Source organism: Protomyctophum bolini, assembly GCF_963924005.1.
Source record: "Protomyctophum bolini genome assembly, chromosome: 12".
NCBI lineage: Eukaryota > Metazoa > Chordata > Actinopteri > Myctophiformes > Myctophidae > Protomyctophum > Protomyctophum bolini.
In genome coordinates this window covers 10,474,500-10,495,404 of record NC_137873.1, presented here as the reverse complement: position 1 = coordinate 10,495,404, position 20,905 = coordinate 10,474,500, and the positions used below count along the sequence as shown (strand labels likewise).

Genomic DNA, 20,905 nt, shown 5'->3' with positions numbered 1-20,905 from the left:
TGAAAAACAGATTTCACAATCAGACTTACAGTATAACCACTTGTAACCTGGTGTCCCTGTTTTGGACATGATATTGTTGTTCTCCAAATTAATCAAAATGATTACAGAAAACAATTAAGATTAGAGAGAAGGAAAAAAAGAAAGGAGCTATAGCAAGTGGCTATTTTCCGATTTAGATCAAACGGGACAACCAGGTCCTCGCATGCAGGAGATGTACATGCTTATATACGTTTAAACATTAAGTACAGTATCTGTACAGTTAGAAGTATCAAAGGTGCTCACAGGATCAAGCGTGAGACGAAACCGGCGATCCTGACACTCAGGAGTTAAAACGGAGGACATGTCTTTATTCATATTTTAAGGCAGCTGTTGTTTCAACCTCGGGTGGCCGAAAATGGTGTTTTTGCAGTGATCACACAGTACTGTACATTATGTGTAGCTCTCAAAGTTCATGGTTCTCTCTCTCTCTCTCTCTCTCTCTATCTCTCTCTATCTCTCTCTCTCCCAGAACGGTGCCGAGAGGAAGAAAAGGGAAAGGGATTTGGAGGAGCTGAAGAAAGAAGTGTCCTTGGTAAGAAAAACTGTCTGGCACTCCGTAGTGCACACACACACACACACACACACACACACACACACACACACACACACACACACACACACACACACACACACACAACCCATAAACAACAATGACTGTTAGATCTGCTACAGCGCTCGCCTTATTAAGTGCTGTCGGACGGGTTTCCGACACCATTACAGACCGCTGCCAATCTGATCAGTTGCAATGATGGGAGGCCATAGCCCCCCCCCCCCCCCCAGCAGTGTTGTTTTTGGCAGCACATTTCTATTTTAAAGTTTAGTCAGTCTTTGGAATTTTGGTTTTAGTCTTATTTTAGTCACCTGGAATGTTTTAGTGTTAGTCTAGTTTTAGTCGACTAAATCTACAGAATTCTACAAGCTCCACAGGGTGTCGCGTTGTGAGCTTGTAGATCTGCTATTTTCAGCATGCAACAAAGTGTAAAATGACTTGTGCCTTACTTATACTGGATCTCTTGTCCACTAGTCCCTTGCAAACATTGCAGTCTAGTTTTTATTTATTGACGAAATTGTCAATATATCTCGTTTTTTAGTCATCATAGCTTAGTTTTCATTTTTCATCAGTGAAAATAGTTAGTCCAAGTGTCCAAGTGTCTCAGCTGGGTGAAGCTGAACAGTTCTTCTGCAGGATAACAAAGGTCCCAGGTCTGATTCTGCAGGATAACAAAGGTCCCAGGTCTGATTCTGCAGGATAACAAAGGTCCCAGGTCTGATTCTGCAGGATAACAAAGGTCCCAGGTCTGATTCTGCAGGATAACAAAGGTCCCAGGTCTGATTCTGCAGGATAACAAAGGTCCCAGGTCTGATTCTGCAGGATAACAAAGGTCCCAGGTCTGATTCTGCAGGATAACAAAGGTCTCAGGTCTGATTCTTCTGCAGGATAACAAAGGTCCCAGGTCTGATTCTGCAGGATAACAAAGGTCCCAGGTCTGATTCTTCTGCAGGATAACAAAGGTCCCAGGTCTGATTCTTCTGCAGGATAACAAAGGTCCCAGGTCTGATTCTGCAGGATAACAAAGGTCCCAGGTCTGATTCTTCTGCAGGATAACAAAGGGTCCCAGGTCTGATTCTTCTGCAGGATAACAAAGGTCCCAGGTCTGATTCCCGCCCGTCATACTTTTAGCCCTAATTGCTCTCCTCCCCCGAGCGCTCAATATGACCACCTGAGCAGCCATCAGGTGGGTGAAGATGAAACTGAAGGATCAATATGGTCCACATTGTGACATGATGGGGTGAGTCATTGTTTGGGTCCTGAACACAGCAGGTGTGTTTAACGACTGGGCAGATCATTTTAAACGCTGGAAGTTCTAATAATGTGGAAACACACAATTCTATGTCATAAATAGACATTCACATAAACAATAAATATTGTTGCTGTCAGGCAGAAACCTGGTGTGGAAATCTCCACATTTTAGCCTTTTGTGTGTGTTTTTTTTAATGAATGCCCTACATATACTTGATCATACTACAGCATCACAAAGCATAAAAAGTAGCGGATCCACAAGTTTGTACATCTGCTACTTTTGCTATACAGTATTTCTTTTTTGAGGTGTGCTACTGCTAGCCCCTCCTATGCACAGCTTTGTGTGTAGGTGTGTTTGAGCACGTGTTAGTGTTTGTAGCACGGAATGTGCTGATTTGATTGGCTGATGTATGATGATGTATGATCATTACGATAAGAGCGCCCCTCACTTTTTTTTTATTTGAATCCTGAAAAGTTGCAGTTTTGGACGTAGTGAGGTTTCCACCCGACAGCAGGGACGATATGCTATATGTACTGTACATTTGGGAAATGGGCTGATGGAACAGCCCCGCCACAAACATTTCCCATACATACTCTAAGGCTGTGATGTCAGCAGTGGAAGAAGTCCAGCCTGACAAGCTCACCCTGCATGCTCGACGTATCTATGAACAGATGCAAGCTTATGTCACTGATACACTGTACATTCAGTTTCACAGTTACCAGCGGAAACTAGGCTTGCACGGCATTTTGGTTTTGAATGCTAGACATTTATACGATGTAAATGTGTGGGCCAATATTTTACCAACCGAGTGCTGTCAGTGAATGCAGTATATCTACTTCCTCCACTCGCCATGTCATTATACCGTGCCATTCCATTCTGTACAACAGCAAAGAAAAGTCACATTTTCACCACTTCTCATTTTACGTCATTATAGTCATGTTGTACCAGATACTGTCAGTACAGCATCCTCCAGTCCACTCGTGATGATATTGCTTTGCAATGTGCAATTCACAGTTCTACATACCTGGCATGCCTGGATGTGAATGTGAATGTATCTGGCCCAGGAGACTATGATTGAGCTATACGTCAATCATTGCGTTAGTGGGTCATGTATACGTGGACCCACTAAAGCAAGTAATTTATGTTATGCAGTGCATATAAATAATTACTTCCTCTTCATAGACGTGACAAAATACTCTATTGGTCACTCACCATATTTCCTCCTACAGTTGTCACAGTGTTATATGTTTATGTTCTAGTTTCCATAGTTCTATTATGTGTTCATGTCTTCCCCAGATGTATCTCAAGTGTAATCAGCCCTCGTGTGTATATTAGTCTTGTTCCCCAGTCAGTTCTGTTCATATTGAGTTCACATTTTACACCACTCCAGTATACGGGGCGGCAGTGGCTCAGGGGTAGAGCAGCCGCTTGGGAACCACGAGGTCCCCAGTTAGTGTCAAAGTGTCCTTGAGCAAGACTCTGAAGCCCTAATTGCTCCCGATGTGCAGCCGGTTGGTGCCTTGCATGGTTTCCTCCTGCCATTGGTGTGTGTGTGTGTGTGTGTGTGTGTGTGACTGTTTGTTAATGGAATGAATGTAATGCATAATCTATATAAATGCATCATTTATATTCGTCTTGTTCCCCAGTCAGTGCTTGTCGGATCTGTTCTGTTCACCTGTATTGAGGTCAGAGTTCACATACACCACTCCAGTATGTGACAGTCTCGTATAGATTGTTGCATTATATATGTATAGGAGTGTACACGCACTGCATGGTTCCTTATTGTGACACGAGATGTCCTGTTGTCGTTCTATATATCGTATGGAGGCTGCTCTGTGGAGTTACATCTTATGTCGAGAGAGGAGTCACATTGGCTTCCACGCACATCATATACCGGTTTATAATCCTCCACATCTTTCTGTTTCTGTAGGATGAACACAAAATATCTCTGGATGAACTGTCCATACGCTATACAGTGGACCTACATCGGGTAACGTACACGGCACCCACATGCATTGCACACACGCACACACACACACACACACACACACACACACACACACACACACACACACACACACATTGTAACATCTTGAAAAAATATGTTCAGTTGCGTCCGCGGCCGGATTGCGGCCAAATACATTTAGTTTTTAGTTGTTTTTTAATAACGTGTTCCTACCGCACGCTACGTCCTACTGGGGAAACTCCCCCCCCTGTCAGGTGAAATTAAGCGGATTGGACTCCTCATGCATTGAAGGAAGCATGAGGTCAGTTCGTTGCTCTCCCCAGCTTGGCAGAGTGAGTGTAGCACCCAGGATTACATTAGACAATTGACACTAGGTGAAAGAATTGGGTTACGGAAATTGTGGGCTAAAAATGTTAAAAAGAGAGAACTCTACGGACGCTGCATGCAAGTTAAAAACAAAATGTGTTATTCAAAAACTACAGGATTGCAGCTTTAATTTTCTCGCATCCCAACCCCCCCAAAGCGCCAAGCCCCCCCCCCCCCTTCCCCCCACTGTTACTTTGGTGAAGTTCGATCCATCTCAGGAACCTCTGCGCTGCTCCCTGACTCTGTTTGCCATCCTTAATCCTTATCACAAACGCACACTCACACACATCAGATAGATCCACGAGATGTGTTGCGGCCGATAGCCGCAAACAAGATGCTCAGCTGCCGAGAAACCAAAGGACGGGGTAAAAGGGGTCAAAACTCCTCCTGGAATGAGGCAGGATAAATAGCCTGCAGCCCAGCGTCCACGGAAATGGAAATTGTGTTCCATATGAACGCACACGGCCTTCACCGTCACTGCATGTCAGTGGTTCTCTGACATTTTCCATAGTCAAGGACCCCCGGATTGATGTGTATTTGGCCTGTGGACCCCCATCTGAAAAGAGACCTATTTGCTTGAGGTGCCAGCCAACGGTAAAGGACTCAAACACTCAAATACACATACTGTTATAGCTCACGTGCCAAAAACGTTGTACGAGAGAGAAAGATCACAACCAAAACCAACGTTTCGACAGTCACGCTTGCCTTCCTCAGGAGAACAAAACGCAATACAACGTGGCCTTGCATAAATAAACAGATATAAAACACATGAAACGATGCAGTCAAGTCAATCTGTGTGTGGCCGTAAGGTTCAGTCAGTGCACAGAGTTCATTATTTACAGAGTTTTCAGCTGTGAAACAGCCTCGGTGGAAGAATCAGATTTTTTGCATGTGTGTGTGGTGCCTTCAGATATTCTGTCTAAACCTTTGAACGTGTGGACCTGTCCTGCAGGGTCTGACCAGTGCCAAGGCTCTGGAGGTGCTGGCCAGGGATGGTCCCAACGCCCTCACGCCACCGCCCACCACCCCGGAGTGGGTGAAGTTCTGTCGCCAGCTGTTCGGCGGCTTCTCCATCCTGCTGTGGATTGGCGCCATCCTCTGCTTCTTCGCCTTCAGCATCCAGGTGGCCACAGAGGACGAGCCGGTCAATGACAATGTGAGAGCGCACGCACACGCACACGCGCACGCCACAGAGGGATTGACCATTTAGACACACATTTAGGACAAACATTGGAAACTGATTCTGCTGCTCTGCCACCAAAATGTGGAATGCCCTGAACACCATCCATTACATGATGCGTAATAACACTGGTTTTCTTTCAAAACTGTCCTGAAAATGTCTACCAGGAGACCACAAGCAATTTTCCCCATTTCTTTTGTACATAAATGTACTCAATTGGTTCAGACCAGCACTGAGCACAATTCACAGTACATATGCACACAATTAGACCTGTGTTATATTCCACAAGGGAAATAAAGATAAAGACAAAGAAACTTTATTATCCGTTACATTTTTACATAAAATAAAAAATGTGCCTTTGGCACTCTGGCTGGCATACAGGAGACAATAAAACACAACTAATACATAAAATACAATAAAATACAAATCTCATAAAATGAATACCCATAATAACAGCAACAGTGTCCATCGAGGGTTGTATGGGTTGGTTGGAAGGTTTTTTTTTTTTTTTTTTTTTATCAAGTTCTTGTTTTAATATCCAAGACAGAGGGCACAAATTAATTCTTGTACCCTTTTAATTCATTTCAGTCCTTTTTATTCAACTTCTGTTGTTGTGACAGTATGGATTACAGTTTTGATTTCAGCCATTTGGATTCCATAGAAGGCAGGATGTTTTAGCGGATCTAGAAATAGCCGATCTAGAAGCTTGTACAGTATATAGTCTAGCTATTTTCGGTTATTCATTCTTTTAAGATTAAAGAGTATTTGAAGTGGTAAAAGTAGCACTAGCACAAAGAGTGTTTGACGAGTGTTTGAATTGGTCAAAGTACCAATAGAATACATGTTCCGAAGCACCTTCCATAAACCCTAAATGGTCACAGATATTTTTTAAGGTTAATCTAAAGCCTCAATCTGCAATTTCTTCAACTGGTTGGCTGTATGACTGTAGAACAGCAAGAGGTTCTAAACATATATTTAGAACAATGACACCTAAACATAATTGTCTCCACCAGGCCGAAGGCCTGTCCAAAGATCCCGCGAATCGTTACACAGTATCTCTAGTCATGTGTTCAAGACAGATCTGTCCGATATTTCATATTCCATCCTAATTGGCTAACATTGGCTTTCAAAGTTTGCAGGATGGCCTATTATAGCGCCAACACGTGTGCGGCAACAGGTGGATTTTTTTTCTAAACACATTTTTGGAACAAAATGCCTCAAATCATCCAATTGCTATCCAAGGCCTAAGAAGAAATGGCACCCTTTTCACATTGGCCTATTATAGCACCACCAGGAGGCCACAGCCTCAAAATCCCCATACACGGGGAAAGCCCCCATATATGGTGCCCAGGTCTTGTGGCATCAATATTAGTACCGGTATATGGATATATGTCAGAACCTGTTCTGACATTCCATACTGTATGTTGATCCTTCCCCATCCATCCTTCCTCTTCGATGTGTCCCTTTTGACTGATACCTGTCCATTTAAACTCTAGACGGGCCTGCCCCAAAGTTATTTGTGCAGCCTCATCAAACCCTGTACACTCAAGAGTCAAGACACGCTCCATATATGGCCAGTGCACACGGCCCCAGGCGTCTTACTGGTATTTTTGCTGCAGTATGAAACAGAGAACAGATACAGAAACAAGTGATGGCACTAATATGTATGTACAGTATGTACAGTACACCAGTGGTTCTCAACCTGTGGGTTTGGGTGGGTGGGGGGGGTCTTCAGATGACAGACCTTTTTATAGTACCAATAAAGGCAATCAACAAACTACTATATAAACAGGGCAAACATTGGCCAAATTGGATAATATGAAGAAGAGGCAACATTTTGGAAAATAGCCAGTCTTTTTAGTCAAACTAAATGTAATGCCTCAACTCTTTCTTACATTCCAAGTGCTTGGGGGTCGTAGTTCCTATAAGATTATTTTAGGAGGTCACAGAACCACAGGTTCAGAACCACTGCTGCACTGCAGTACATGAACAATAGCAGATGTCCATACTGTATGTACGGTACAGTGCAAGTTATTTTTACAGCTCACTAATCTCATAAACCATTAGACCATTGCATAACATGCAGTAACAGTCAGAGCGTATACACACACACACACACACACACACACACACACACACACACACACACACACACACACACACACACACACACACACACACACACACACACACACACACACAGTTTTTAATCCCCCAAACAATAGGAATCTCTACGTTCCGTAGATAACAGTGCTAGCTGCTCTAGCGAGCGAGCTGTATCAAAGCCTCAAGTGTCTTCATGCAATATGAGCAGTAATCTACACCCCGAGAAGACGGTTTTGCATATCCCTGCTGTCAGGTGAAAAATGTACAGTACTATACACTTTCCTATTTTCACTTTAGATTCATGGATTATCAAGATCCCTGACTGATAGGTGATAAGGCTGTGTGGTTCTCAGCCCTTTCTGCATCAGCAGGACCCACTTATTTAGTTTTCTTCTATAATTTGTATCCCACGATTTTGCAAACCCATGATCATGCGCTACACTTCCTCTGCCCACCTGGGGGTTGCAGTGGACTGACCTCATGCTTCCTTCTATGCATGAGGAGTCCAAGCTGCTTCTTTTCACCTGACAGGCGGGAGTCCGGACGTACGTAGCGCGTGGAAGGAACACGATATTCTAACCAGTTCCTTTAGGACCCACTTTAAAAGACAAACATGGTTTTGGCATTCTCCCAGGCCCACCCATCTGACCACTTAACACTGACATCACACCGTGGTCAACTTACAGTTTGTGATGCTTGTTTTAAGCTGCTTCGTGTACCTTATGGGTGGAGGACCATCAAGGCTGGACTGAGACAAAAAATTGGCCCGGACATTTTTGCAGAATTTTTTGCAGAAATACAAGCCCTTAACCCATTCTGAACGGGAACCCATTTTGGTGTTAGCATCATGTTATGCTTTAGCTATTGAAAAATAGCAGATCTACAAGCTCATAGCGTGCCACCGAGTGGCGCGCTATGAGCTTGTAGGTCTGCTATTTTTGAAAAATCGAAGAACGACTGACATTTTTAAGAATCTGATCTCAGGTCAGAATGGGTTCATCAGACCAGTGTGTGTTCAGTGGAAACCTCGTATGAATCTGATCTCAGGTCAGAATGGGTTAACACCACCACATTTACAGTACAACATACTGTAAATGAAACACAACCAACAGACAACTAATTTAACATTCGGCCCGCAAATGCTGTTTATTTTAATGATTAATCAATTGATCAATGGAACTGACGTAGTATACTTGAAGTTCGTGTTCATTGGGTCTCACAAAGAAAATGTTATTATAATTTTTTTATATACCATGACTAGTGTTATATTATCCCACTGCCAGAATCAGAGATGCAACGACGCTGCGTGCGTCAGCTCATCATGGGCGGACCAGCACTCCACCTGCCTCCAAATTTGCCACAGACTCTTCATCACTTCTCTGTCTATGATTTTGGCTTATCATCCTGCCCTCAATGTCTTCACATATTGTAGAATGTAGAGTTAATATAAAAGTTAAAACGCATAATTCAGGCACATTTCAGCCACGCACCGCTTTTGGCCATCAGGCCCACTCTGCACAACGTCATCAAACGGCGACGCGAACCTATGGTAACATCATTCTACAGGCCACGGGATTCTGTGTTACACAGTTATTTTAATGCTTCTAGTCATTAAAATATATAGGCGCTGATGTAGGGGGTTTTATGACTTTTGGAGTTATGAAACCCTGTTGGAATATTAGAATAAATTATATCAATCGCAATGAATGAATGAATGAATGAATCAATCAATCATCAATATTTTAGTATTACTTTAGTATTTTTCCAAAATGCTCATATCACTGATCAAGAAAGTACAGAGGTTTTGCTTAACCACTTTCAACTTTTTTCCAAAATGATACAGTATAAGTAGCAGATCTACAAGCTCACAACGCGAGGCAATGGGTTGAACTGTGTGAGCTTGTAGATCAGCTATTTCCGCTATTTGGCGTATGACAAAAGTATACAGCGCGCTCAAGTGGTTAATTCCTAAAGAGTTGTCATTTGTGTTTGCACCCAAAGGCAGCAGAAACGTTTAATTCCTTTAATTATAGGCACTTGGGCTGAGGTTTGTGAAGGAGAACAAGTCTCTTTGAAAGCTTAATAAAGAAAAAAAAAAAAGAGCTGATAGTTTAATCTGTGATGCCGTTAAGAGACGGGGCCTGGAGGGGCGGCCTGGGAGTCTGTGACAGCACTCCAAGTGATTGTGTAAAGATACGGGTGCATTCTCTGCCTTTAATGCCGGAGGGCAGGTGTTGGACATAAAAGATGAAACAAGCACTGCACCACTGCTTTCCAAAGAGAAAGTGTCTTTAAAAGACTCTTTACTCTCCCTATTTGTATATCTTTAGAAAATCGATAACATTTCAGAAAGAAAAACTAAAACAAAACAAAAACCTGTGTCTTTACGAACAAAGTATTCCTTTCAATCAACAGCCATGGATTTTTTACTAGATGTGCTTCCCTCCTTCTCTTTCTTCGATAACAACCATTTGAGGCGACAGAAAGTTAACAAGTTTACAAGTGAAAATGTTTTGCTAAAGTTTGTTGCAGGGTTTTAGGGCTGATGATAATGGACACTTCAGGCCAAGCGGAATGAAAACCACCCAAAGTTAGAGTTGGCTTGCTTTCATGGCTGGTTTCACAAGACAGCGTGAAACCTTGAAGTTGTTCTACAACTCAGAGTCGGTGGACATAAAGAGTCCCTCTCTGTCACTGCACAGATCAGATGCATGGTGCTCAGTTTATCTATGTATACTTGTACATGTAAGTACATTTGGAAGACATCTGTTAACCTTGAAGAACACCCGTCCCCAATGCAGTCGACACAGCAAAAACATGTGAACTCTGCTGGTATCTCATGTTCCTTTTACGCAATCGGCAATCGTTCCTCCCAAGGTTTTCTCCCTTTAAACTTTTCCTTTGTATCCCACTACTGAGGGTTTTTTTGCTGGTTTAAAACAGGGTTGCTAATCCCTCAGCTGCTCTCAAAAACCTGCTTACATGAGTAACTGAATCAATGGTGACATTGATCTAAAGCCCAACCCATGCCAGATTTTTGGGGGGATCTGATATTGGCGGCGGCCATATAGTTGAATGGGTAGAGTATAGAGAGTCTGTAAATCAGAGGGTTAGCGGTTCGAACCCCCGCCCAGCCCACCCGTGTCCCTGAGCAAGACACTTACAAACGCTTAAGTCAACTAAATCTACAGTTGATTTAGTCGAGTAAAGGTTATGTTGGCGGGCCTAGATGGTGTCGGAATTCCTGATTTATAGCCTACTATAAAATTTCTGCTCACATTGCGTAGCAGTCGCGTTGTGAGCTATAAATAAATTGGCTATTTTCGGCAAAATGACTTGTCTTATTCTACTGTCTGGATCTCTTCTCCAGTAGTTCCTCCCTAACATTTTAGAATCTGTCAATGTATTTAGTCATAGTTGTAGTCATCAACTTAGTTTTCATTTTAGTGTACAGTATAGTTTAGTGTATAGTTTTCATCATTGATCATTGAAAAAGTTAGTCAACGAACAATTACCGTCATAGTTGTATAGTCGATGAAATGAACCCTTCATTGATGTATCCATATCCACCTTCTTGTTCCTCTCCAGCTGTACCTGGGAGTGGTGCTGGCGGCGGTGGTGATCATCACAGGCTGCTTCTCCTACTACCAGGAGGCCAAGAGCTCCCGCATCATGGAATCCTTCAAGAACATGGTGCCGCAGGTGAGTCTAGAGAGAGAGGAGAGAGAGAGAGCTTTTCTAATCGATGGCCCCGTTGCGTCCCTCAAGTAGAGCTTTATGCACACTCACTTGGATGGGAAAAGTATTTAGCTTGCACAGCGGGGCGAGAGAATAAATGTTTGAGTGAACTGCAGGACTGCGAGTGTGTTTGCATTAAAACTCCACTCTCCCCTCCCTGTCTCGTCCCATTTAGCTCTTCCACTGCCTAATTCTTTAATCTATCTGGGCTCTCTCTCTCTCCCTCTCTCCCCCCTATTTGGCTTATTTCCTGTCTTTCTCACTACCTGTCTTTCCTCTCTCCTCTCTGCTTCTATCTCTCTCATCTTCTATCCTACCCTCCGGCTCTTTGTTTCTGAATATTCTGACCCCACCATCCTCTCTCTCTCTCTCTCTCTCTCTCTCTCTCTCTCTCTCTCTCTCTCTCTCCTCCTCTGTTCTGCTCAAATCCCTCTTCTATTCCCTGTGCCTGCCTGCCCCCCCCCCTCCCTCTCTGACTTCCCCTTTACCCCCTCCCTGCGTCCTCTCTTCCCCGTCCTCTGTTGGCAGCAAGCGTTGGTGATCCGGGACGGGGAGAAGGTACAGATCAATGCTGAACTGGTGGTCCAGGGGGACCTGGTGGAGATCAAAGGGGGCGACCGCATCCCCGCTGACCTGAGGGTGGTCTCTGCTGCCGGCTGCAAGGTATACGCTCCTCACCATAGGCTCTCACATGATGAGGCTCTCACACCAGGCTCTCACATGATGAGGCTCTCACTTGGTTTGGTTCAGTTGATTTCATGTTTTTCTCTTTTTTTCTCTTATAAGCATTTATTTATGTCCTTCCATATACTGTTCCCAGTTTCAGATGTCTCTCTCTCTCTCCATGATGTACAGGTGGACAACTCCTCTCTGACGGGGGAGTCGGAGCCTCAGACTCGTTCGCCCGATTTCACCAACGACAATCCTCTGGAGACCAGGAACATCTGCTTCTTCTCCACCAACTGTGTCGAGGGTCAGTGAGGCCACATCTGGCCACGGGGAACATGTCTGTCCCCTGCTGTCGTCCTGTTGTCCATCTGTCCATCTGGGTGTCACTTAGTGTGTGGCCTCTCTGCGCCTCTCGCCTGACCTTCACACCACCTGTGCAATGTGTCTGTCATGTCCGCTTAGTCATCAGTGTGTCTGCACTGAAAGAACCTAGTTAGAATGCAACTGAGGATAGATTTACGCTACACAGGACATCCCATAGCCTGGGGGGGATGATTGCCCTGCGATTGGCTAGTAAGTTTGTCGTTAGGCCAAGCCGGCTGACTATTAATGCTGTATACGTACAACTTTAAGTTGTTAATCATTCAAATTGATCAAGACAGTTACAAAAAATCACACCCGTGTGAAGTGAGTGGTGCAACTCCGTGTGTGTGTGTGTGTGGGGGGGGGGAGTTCCAGACCCACAGGAACGCACCCAGGGTGCCGCACACCTGAAATCACAATATATACAGTTAATATGTGCGTGTGTGTGTGTGTGTGTGTGTGTGTTTGTGTGCGTGTTAGGTTGCGCACAGGTGGTGAAAAACAACCATGCTGTTTTCGTGCTCAGACCCACCCAGCCACACACATATAGCTCCGTAAGGGAGTGGTTGCACCACTCAAAAAAAATTATGAGATTTTGTTTTTTTCTTTATTTTTCTTTTGTTTTTTAGATTTTTATTGGTTTTTGAAGGGACAGACAGTAAGTAGGCTGACAGGAAACGGGAGAGAGATGGGGGAAGACATGCCGTAAAGGCCGTGTCGGGCTCGAGGTCAAGAGATCATTCAGGATGTATGTGTGTATTGTATTCAGACAATGATGTACAGTAGAGATCATTCAGGATGCGTGTATTGTATTCAGACAACATCACAAGTTAGCATGTGTAAAAGAGTGGGCGAGATTCATTTTTTGTACGAGCAACATTTTCAACAGTGTCAATAAGGAAGGAGCGATGACTGTAAATCATAGAGAAACGAGAAACAAGGAAAACAAGCAGGCGCAATGTCAAGTATACACTGTCAGTTTGAGTTTGAGATATAAATAGCAGCACTGAACAGATATACTGTAGAATCACATTCTACTGTGCACAATAAAATGAGGCAGAAATGCTTCTTGTTCAAGTAGTAGAGAAACAGCCTATTGTGCATAGCGATAAAATGAGGCATAAATGCTTCCTGTGTAGTACAGTGAAAATGTAGAGGAACATTCACAGCAGATCAGATATAGACGCAGGCTCTTGTGCAGGTGAGAGATGTCTCGTAGCAGTTTTCAAACACGTGAAGCGTATACATAAGTGTGGTGTTCACGTTGGCCATACAGTTAGTAGCCTTAAGGATGTTATAGCCACAGAGTAATATGGAACTGTATTGTGTACACATTTATTTTTTTACCAGACATGTTAGTCAGATTTCACCAGCCACTTTTACAAGGCGAGACGTATAGTTAGTTAGTCCCTTGAGATGGGGATTGTGCATTAGTCTGACGTCCCGTTAGTCTGACTACGTCAAGACTCACCCCATGGCCTCCACGTGAGGGGTGGTTTGGGTTTGGGATAGGGTTAGAAATGGGTTGGATTAATGAGCGGTCGGGAACAATGACACGTTGCCATTGAGATACGGAATCGTCCCTTGTTTGGAAACTAGAAGACATGTCCGTTATTGGACTGTAAAGGGACACACTGTTCAGGAATTGCAAAAGTGGCAGATCTGCAAGCTCAAAACGTGCTGCTTTGCCCCACGTTCAGAGCTTGTACTACAGTACATCTGCTACTGGGGAACACACATCCCAGGGGACAGCAGTCAAAGGAAGTATATCGTTTTTTTAAGTGGTTTTAAAGTGAGTCTGATCCTCTCTTCATGTGGCTCCAGATCCATCCATCCTCTGCTGTGCTATCTCCTCTTCTTCCACTTCTCCGCCACTGCTGTTCTCTCAACAGTATAGGCCAACTGATTTAATTCTGCAGCATATATCCATCACCAGCCCTCATCTGTCCATCAGTTGCCCTCATTTTTTTACCATTCTCTTTTGACACACATATATACTGTAGTCTGTATGTATTATATATATATATATGCCGGTACTTATGTAATTCCCTGTAGCTCATAATCGCCACGGGGGCACAGAGCGCGGGGGTCAGCTGCAAAAAAAAAGAAAAAGAAGAAGCCGGCTGCTGCTGTAGATTTGAACCGAGAGCCTTCTGATCTGCAGTCTAGCTGTATATTACATTTTATATTTTAGTCATTTGGTGCTCTTCGTCTTCACCCAGAGCTAACATTATAATTAGTCCCTCTGTGGGCACCGTTCCTCTGCACATTTCAACAGATGGTTCAGAGCGAGGTTAGCGGTGGCTGTTCAACAAATTAACCGCCGAGTACTGATCCCGGGTCCTTTTTGTCAATATGTGTACAGTACACTCGCGTTTCATGGAGAAAGGTCGCCCCGAAATATTCAAAGGCTCCGTGCAGGAGCGGCACGTTGGAACCCCTTTGAAGTGGAGCCATCATTACAGTTATGTCACAGATGATGTTTAATGCATCTGTGAACTCTGATTCCTGGTCACCAGGGCTCCAAATGGACCCCTTATATATAGCCCGTCTGTAGCCCGTTTGGTTAAATTTGTACACTCTGAGTTCAATTAATTTAATTACATTTCACAGTGTAGAAATGTGCTTTAGGTGTGTACGAGCCTGGCAGCGAGTCCTGGGTTCAATTCCCTAGCCCGATGACCTTTGCTGTGTGTCACTCCCCGTCTTTCTCTCCCTGTTTCCTGTCACTATCCAAATGAAGGCAGAAAAGCCCCAAAAAGCAGGAGGAGTATAGGAATATATTCGTCCTCCCGGTGTGGGCTCCTCACTGTCAGGTGAGTCTGTAGTATACTGTATATAGGATAACAGCAATGACAACACAGAAATGTGTGTGTAGTATACTGTAGGATAACAGCAATGACAACACAGAAATGTGTCTGTAATAGGATAACAGAAATGTGTGTGGGCAGGATTTTATTGGCGACTAAATTGGGGAGAAACAGGTGGTTTATTTTAAAATATAATCACACTACAGTGTGAAGGAGGCGAGGCGATGAGCTTTGTCTTGTAATCAGTTACTTATTATTCAGACAGAAACACTCACGTGCAAGTAGATTAATAATTTATTGCAACAAATGGAATAATATAGTTAAATTTGGTGATAAAGGACTCTGCTTTGGGAGATGTCGAAGCATCATGCTCAGAAAAACAAGCAAAACCCCCCACATAACAAGACAGTTGATGAGATGAACTTGAAACATACAACTTGGATGCATGTTAACATTCATGCCATAGAACATTGAATTCTAGTTTACTTTAGAGCCATGTAAACGAGAATTTCTGTTCAACATTCAGTTCACATGCTTGAGCAATACACAAGCAATACATTGACATTGATATTTAGCTGAATCAGCAGACATAAATTCAATTATTTGAGCAGCAGTGTCTGAGAAGCAGTAGAAATAGAGCTATTGTATAGCAGTGAGCTGTATTTAAACGGACAGCCTTGTTGAGGGAATGAGGCTGATTGGAGTATGGAAGTGGCTCCCGGGCGCTGACCGCACAGAATACAAAACTCTCATACTGGCATAAGCATTCAAAGCAACCGCAAAGGTATGGCACCCTCTGTTGAAGTCTGATCGAACCCTACAAACCCTCCCGCGCACTCAGATCAGCCAACGCAGGGAAGCTGAAAGTACCAGCTGGGACAACGCTCCACATGTCCCAAACTCTTATCCCATCTGTCTCCAAAACTATGGAATGCACTTCCCATTACAATCAGAACTGCAGCCTCACTTCCAATCTTCCGCCGTAGTCTGAAAACCCACCTCTTCAGACTCCATCTTGGCCCGTAGCATTTGCTCTAGCTATAGCTATATGCATAGTTTCATTATATAGATATTTCACTGTTACGTTCTTAGCTTACGTATGATTCACAATTTTTTTATGTAGGCCTATATAATGTATTGCCATGTTTTGTTCTTGCTTAATGTAAATCTCTCTGGATTAAGAGTGTCTGCTTAATGCCTAAATTGTAAATAGAAATTAGGAATAGGATGCTTATAGGCTGATTGATACAATCAGCTGACTGACAGCTGATTACAGCTGAGGCGTTCAGACTCACATGTCCCTGTATGAACTAACGCTTTGCTACATTTTCAGGTGTACTGTTCATGCAGATACATACTGTACATACACTACACACTAGGCATAGAAGCAGCTAGCACCACTTAAAATGAAGTGGGGGTCAGTGTGGTCTAAAGCCCAAACCTGTCCGTCCCTGTCCCATCCAGGCACGGCCAACGGCGTGGTGATCAGCACGGGCGACCGCACGGTGATGGGCCGCATCGCCACGCTGGCCTCGGGCCTGGAGGTGGGCCAGACGCCCATCAACATGGAGATCGAGCACTTCATCGCCCTCATCACCGGCGTGGCCGTCTTCCTGGGCGTCACCTTCTTCGTCCTGGCGCTCATCCTGGGCTACGGCTGGCTGGAGGCCGTCATCTTCCTCATCGGCATCATCGTGGCCAACGTGCCCGAGGGACTGCTGGCCACTGTCACGGTGAGTGGCGATGTTTAGGGAAGCTGTTTACAGAAACGTGTGTGTATGTGTGTGTGTGTGTGTGTGGTTGGGTTCTGTGCAGTGGTGGAAAGTAGCTAAGTCTCGGGCAGAGACGATGCACTCCGATCAAATGCTGATCGGAGCGATATGCGGCCGTATGTGGCCGCTAGAGGCGGGATCGACACGAGACTGGTGACGTATTGTAGCTGTGCCACAGCGCAAATGTAAACGCAACCTAACAGGACTACAACTCGAAGTTATTATGGAGATATCTGCTGCTTCGGGTTCATCGTTTCTGCTTGAGAATCTGGCGGAGTCAGGTTAGAAGAAATATTGCTTATACTGTAGCAGCTATATAGTATAGCTATAGTAGCCTACAATGTTGAGGTATTTGTACTTTATTTGACTATTTCCAAGTTCCAACACTTTTACTTCTACTCTACTACATCTCAGATGCAAATATTGTACTTTTACTCCACTACATTTATTTGAAAACTAGTTACTAGTTACTTTGTAGATTTTGATTATTATCACGACACATACATGAACCACTACTATGAACCCTATATCCATTTCGGCCATTTGAAAATAGCTGATCTACAAGATCACAATGCGTCGCGATGCGATGGTCGAAAGCTGGTTGGTCGAAAGCTGGTTGGTCGAAAGCTGGTTGGTCGAAAGCTGGTTGGTCGTCCTAACTGGCCCAAGGACACACTGACTCATTAACCTGGGGCGTGTTCAGTCACACAGATGCATATGACCTTCCAGCAGATTAACATAACAGCAATATGTTTTTAATTTTATATTTCTGTAAGGTTTAATAACGGTCCCCATGGAAGAACTGATTAACTTTTAACGCTGATTGGCCAAAAGGGGGCGTTATGGTGGGCGTGGCCTGTCACACAAATGCATAACCTTTGAACAGATAGCGTAACAACATACTATATTTATGTATAAAGCTTTATAATGAGGCCCAGGAAGGGCTGATTAATTGGCCACACACCATTTGATTATCACCCTCCTAATGAGGACTCCCTCAGTGATGTAAAGTACCTTTACTGTACGTCACACTTACAAAGATTACACAACGTTGGCTAACTTGGCTCTATGTTGGATCAGAATCCAAGTCCGTATCAGACCCGCTCCAGTGACTTCCTGACCCTCAAGGTTATTTTTGCTAACTCGGAGCTAGTTAAAGCAGCTTTTTCTGTCAGTGCTCCATTTGATTGGAACGAACTCCAAAAGTCCCTAAAAATCTGATCACTGCCTTCCCTATAGGTCAATTCAGGGAAATTATTTCTAGCACTTTTACTCAACAATGTAACTGTTTTAATTAATTCTCATCTATCTATTATAGTTATTTTAGCTTTGAACACTTTCTGTTTTCCAATTCATATATTTGATATTGCTGTATTTAATGTATATAGAGCACCGAAGTCTGACGTCAATATAGGTAGAGGGCGTAAATCCATTCCACAGGTTTGTGTACTTTTTTTGCATTATAATCCCCATAGGGGGATTTTAGATCGCCTCATATAAGAACTGTGTTTGAAAAATAAACATGTCACGGTTGTCCCCCCGTTTCACTCATATTATGGATATTAAGAATCAACTGACTGAGAGAAAACGCTATAATGTTACTGCTACTGAATTAGTTACATTTTCGCTAGAAACAGATTGTATCATATACGTATGAGTGACTGACTGTTGCAAATGATACAGAGACACCTCCATGACAATAACGCCGAGACAGCTTGTTTATTTTAACCATGAGATTCTATTGGACAACGGGAGGCATAGGCGCCATGCAGAATCACTGCAGTACCTGATAGACAAACTGACACCCCGGGCAGTGGTCTGTCTCTATATATACTGGGCACATTTTCAAGTTATTTTCTGTGGAGATGATTTAACACGTAGCCTTCTAGTTTGAGGGCACTAGACCGGCGCTCACTGCCAATAACTCCCTCACCGCAGTGTTTTCTCGGAAGCTCCACAGCAGGCGGGCGCTAACGAAATCTCGCATAACACTGAGATTCCCAGGCTGCATGTGTCCGTGGATGTGGCATTCCTGATGTGGTTATGTCACAGCGTGCGAGTGTGAATAAAATACTGCCATATCTAAACGGCAATAAACACCGTCCCTCCTCCGTTTTATGTGGAGGCCCATGTAGATTGGAACAGGGTGCGCAGACCCTTAATAAAAACAACAGCATCAAATGCAATAAAGCCCATGTTCTTGTGGTGCCTTCTGTCACGTTTCATTAGGACTACCATTAGCTCCAGCTGTATGGATAGTAGGCTATAGCACAGCTGTGTGGCACACTTCACATTGCTGTGGAAACCTTCTATGTCCACAACTGTTACTTTTCAGGAAATTAAATGTAGTTATCCTCTAGTCCGGTGCATGGTCTTCAACCCTTTTCATATCAAAGCCCATTATTGATTTGGCATTTGTGCCATAGACCACCATTAGATGACATTTAGCCTCTCAGACCCAAAACGTATTATTTTGCTGTCGTTAATTGGATAAGATTTTGTCCACAATTCCATGCTGTATTGATGTGGTAGGCTACCATTAGGAGAGACAACGGGCAAACGTTTATCAAAATAACAATTATTTTACATTGTCTAATTGTGGAAAGTGGAAACTTCTTTTAAATTAAGTAATGCAGATGTTTAACAATAATTTAACTCTTGAAAACGTACAATGCTCGCTCTCAAGAGTTAAAGATCTTTAAGGGTCCATTTGGTCACCAACGCTTCATAATTTAGCTGGGGACCACCTGGATTCCCCTCAAGGCCCACTGGTAGTCCCCGGACCACTGGTTGAGAACCACTGATATTAACAAGCTACTGTTCATTGGTTCGATATTTGTAAAACTCACCGACACACTTGTCTTAACCTTCATCTTTTGTCGCAAAATAGCGGAAATAGCCGATCTATAAGCTCACAATGCGTCACGGTGTGATGCCTTGTGAGCTTATAGATCTACTCGCTACTTTTACGTTTGTGTGACACTGATGTACGACAAAGTTGGGCATTCACGCATGTTGGGAAAAACATGGAGATACAAGATTTCTTTCCGACCAAGATGCCTTTACAAAAACCCATCAAATGCTCCGCTGATAAACATTAACGTTAGAGTCCCGCACCTGCAGTTTAATACACTTTAATGTGGTCTCATTAAACCACACATTCACGGACACAGTCTAGGTAAAAGAGGGGTGGTGTGGGGGAGCAAAATGTAAGTAATTCATTATTCTGCTCAACTAGCCTGAGGAACTGCTGGCCGTTGTCACTGTGTGTGTGTGTGTGTGTGTGTGTGTGTGTGTGTGTGTGTGTGTGTGTGTGTGTGTGTGTGTGTGTGTGTGTGTGTGTGTGTGTGTGAGTGTGAGTGTGTGAGTGCTGGTGGCGTAACCATCTGGGCACCCGACTGGTAATCCAGCCGCAGTGTGCCGCGGGTTCGACTCCCGAGCCCGACACGGCCTTTACTGCATGTCTTCCCCCATCTCTCTCCCGTTTCCTGTCAGCCTACTGTCTGTCCCTTCAAAAAGAAAACAATAAAAGGCGTAAGCCGCAAAGAAAAAATATCTTAAATGTGTGCTGGTCATCTGCAATGTGTTGATGTGCATGTGGCAGGACGGCATATGGAACGTTTATTCATCGCATTGTTTTTTATTTATTTTTATGAACCAGTGCATCCTGCTGTTCACCAACCCAACACACTGAACACACGTGTCATACACACACACACACACACACACACACACACACACACGCACACACAATGTTTACATATTCTCTTCCCTGACAAATCCTCTCCTCTCCTCTCCTCTCCTCTCCTCTCCTCTCCTCTCCTCTCCTCTCCTCTCCTCTCCTCTCCTCTCCTCTCCTCTCCTCTCCTCTCCTCTCCTCTCCTCTCCTCTCCTCTCCTCTCCTCTCCTCTCCTCTCCTGTCCTGTCCTGTCCTCTCCTCTCCTCTCCTCTCCTCTCCTCTCCTCTCCTCTCCTCTCCTCTCCTCTCCTCTCCTCTCCTCTCCTCTCCTGTCCTGTCCTCTCCTCTCCTCTCCTCTCCTCTCCTCTCCTCTCCTCTCCTCTCCTCTCCTCTCCTCTCCTCTCCTCTCCTCTCCT

General features: G+C 44.0%; 1 protein-coding gene across 1 annotated transcript in view; it reads left to right on the top strand.

Annotated features, from left to right (window-relative positions):
* atp1a2a (ATPase Na+/K+ transporting subunit alpha 2a) overlaps positions 1-20,905 on the top strand; it is a 64,464-nt gene that overhangs the window by 1,478 nt on the left and 42,081 nt on the right. The window contains exons 2-8 of the mRNA XM_080778781.1: positions 509-571; positions 3,772-3,831; positions 5,126-5,329; positions 11,048-11,161; positions 11,726-11,860; positions 12,053-12,170; positions 16,504-16,772. Of these exons, the coding sequence (XP_080634907.1) occupies positions 509-571; positions 3,772-3,831; positions 5,126-5,329; positions 11,048-11,161; positions 11,726-11,860; positions 12,053-12,170; positions 16,504-16,772 (963 nt within the window). The remainder of the gene's footprint in view (positions 1-508; positions 572-3,771; positions 3,832-5,125; positions 5,330-11,047; positions 11,162-11,725; positions 11,861-12,052; positions 12,171-16,503; positions 16,773-20,905) is intronic.